This window comes from Mitosporidium daphniae (genome assembly GCF_000760515.2).
Source record: "Mitosporidium daphniae strain UGP3 chromosome Unknown contig-349, whole genome shotgun sequence".
NCBI lineage: Eukaryota > Fungi > Microsporidia > Mitosporidium > Mitosporidium daphniae.
In genome coordinates this window covers 1-1,197 of record NW_013546457.1, presented here as the reverse complement: position 1 = coordinate 1,197, position 1,197 = coordinate 1, and the positions used below count along the sequence as shown (strand labels likewise).

The following is a 1,197-nucleotide window of genomic DNA, read 5'->3' as shown; positions in this document are numbered from 1 at the left end:
CGCTCTTCCGATCTCTACCATCTGTTTTGTTTACAAAAACTTTATCCGATGAAGCCGCTTCTATTTCAATATTATTAGTAGAACCTATTGTTGTAGGATTACTTCCTACTTTTAATTGTGCATTTAAAAAGTTAGCTGTAAATAAAACAACTATTAATATTATTTTTTTCATGATTTTGTTAATTATTTTGATTTTTAAAAATTTTTCTTTAAGTTAATCTATTGTTTTTTTTAAAGAAAAAATGGGGGACCTCTTTCTCCATGTATGGTTAAAAGGGTATTAAAATCTTTTAAGTTTTTATTTATTGGGATAAATTTGTTTTCGTCTACAGCATTTTCGTGAAGATACAAATAAGGTTTGTTTTCTTCTATAAAATCATTTGAAATTTTATTTTTATGTTCGTCCTGAACCTCAATATTTTTATTTAATGAATTATTAATAAAAGGTTTAGAGTATAAACTACATAAACAATTTTGATTTTCAAACAAATTGAGAGCGGAGGTAACTTCTGCTGATTTTGTAGCTACATAACATTGCTGTTTTGTATGTTTTGCAATAACTTGAAGTTGGGTTAATGGCAAATTTATTTTTTCTTCTTTTGCTACTACCAAACGACCTTTTCTTATTGGATTTTTTCTAGCGAATAATACTTTAGAAGAACCCATTTTATGCTTCACATACGATGAAGTTCTATTGTAATGCTCTTTCTTAGTTAGTTTGCTTTTTACATTTTCTGAAAATTCAATAACACCTGATTCAGATTTTATTGTATTTTTTCCAAAAAACTGAACATTACTTTCATCGTGAACGACTACATTATCTGCATTTTCAATATGTACTTGACCAAATATAGTCACAGACTGTATCAATAAGATGATACAAAGCGCATATTTAAAAATATTGAAATTAAATTTCACAGATATGATTTACAATTCAAATGAAAATCAATCAAATTTTGTGCCAAAACCCACTTAATATCAACATTTTTCTATGAAATCAAAAAAAGTTGATTGAATCAGAAATGATTTCAAATGAAAAATTACCATACCCATAGGCTTCTCCATCAGCCTCTAAGTACATTGTTTCATTAGAAGTTATGTTTAATGAAGTACTCCGTTCTGTTTTTATGCCCATCCTAGGAATATAGCTCCCATCTTTTAAGAAAAGAATGTTTTTAAGCAAATCTATAAAACTTA

The 1,197-nt window shown here is 27.2% G+C and overlaps 1 protein-coding gene across 1 annotated transcript; it reads right to left on the bottom strand.

The window, feature by feature from the left end:
• Positions 1–231: 231 nt before the first annotated feature.
• DI09_349p10 (uncharacterized protein) lies at positions 232–1,081 on the bottom strand (the record flags this gene model as incomplete). Its single annotated transcript, XM_013382459.1, has 3 exons — positions 232–708; positions 730–812; positions 1,045–1,081. 3 exons carry the CDS (start codon positions 1,079–1,081, stop codon positions 232–234), a joined length of 597 nt encoding a protein of 198 aa, XP_013237913.1.
• Positions 1,082–1,197: the final 116 nt, after the last annotated feature.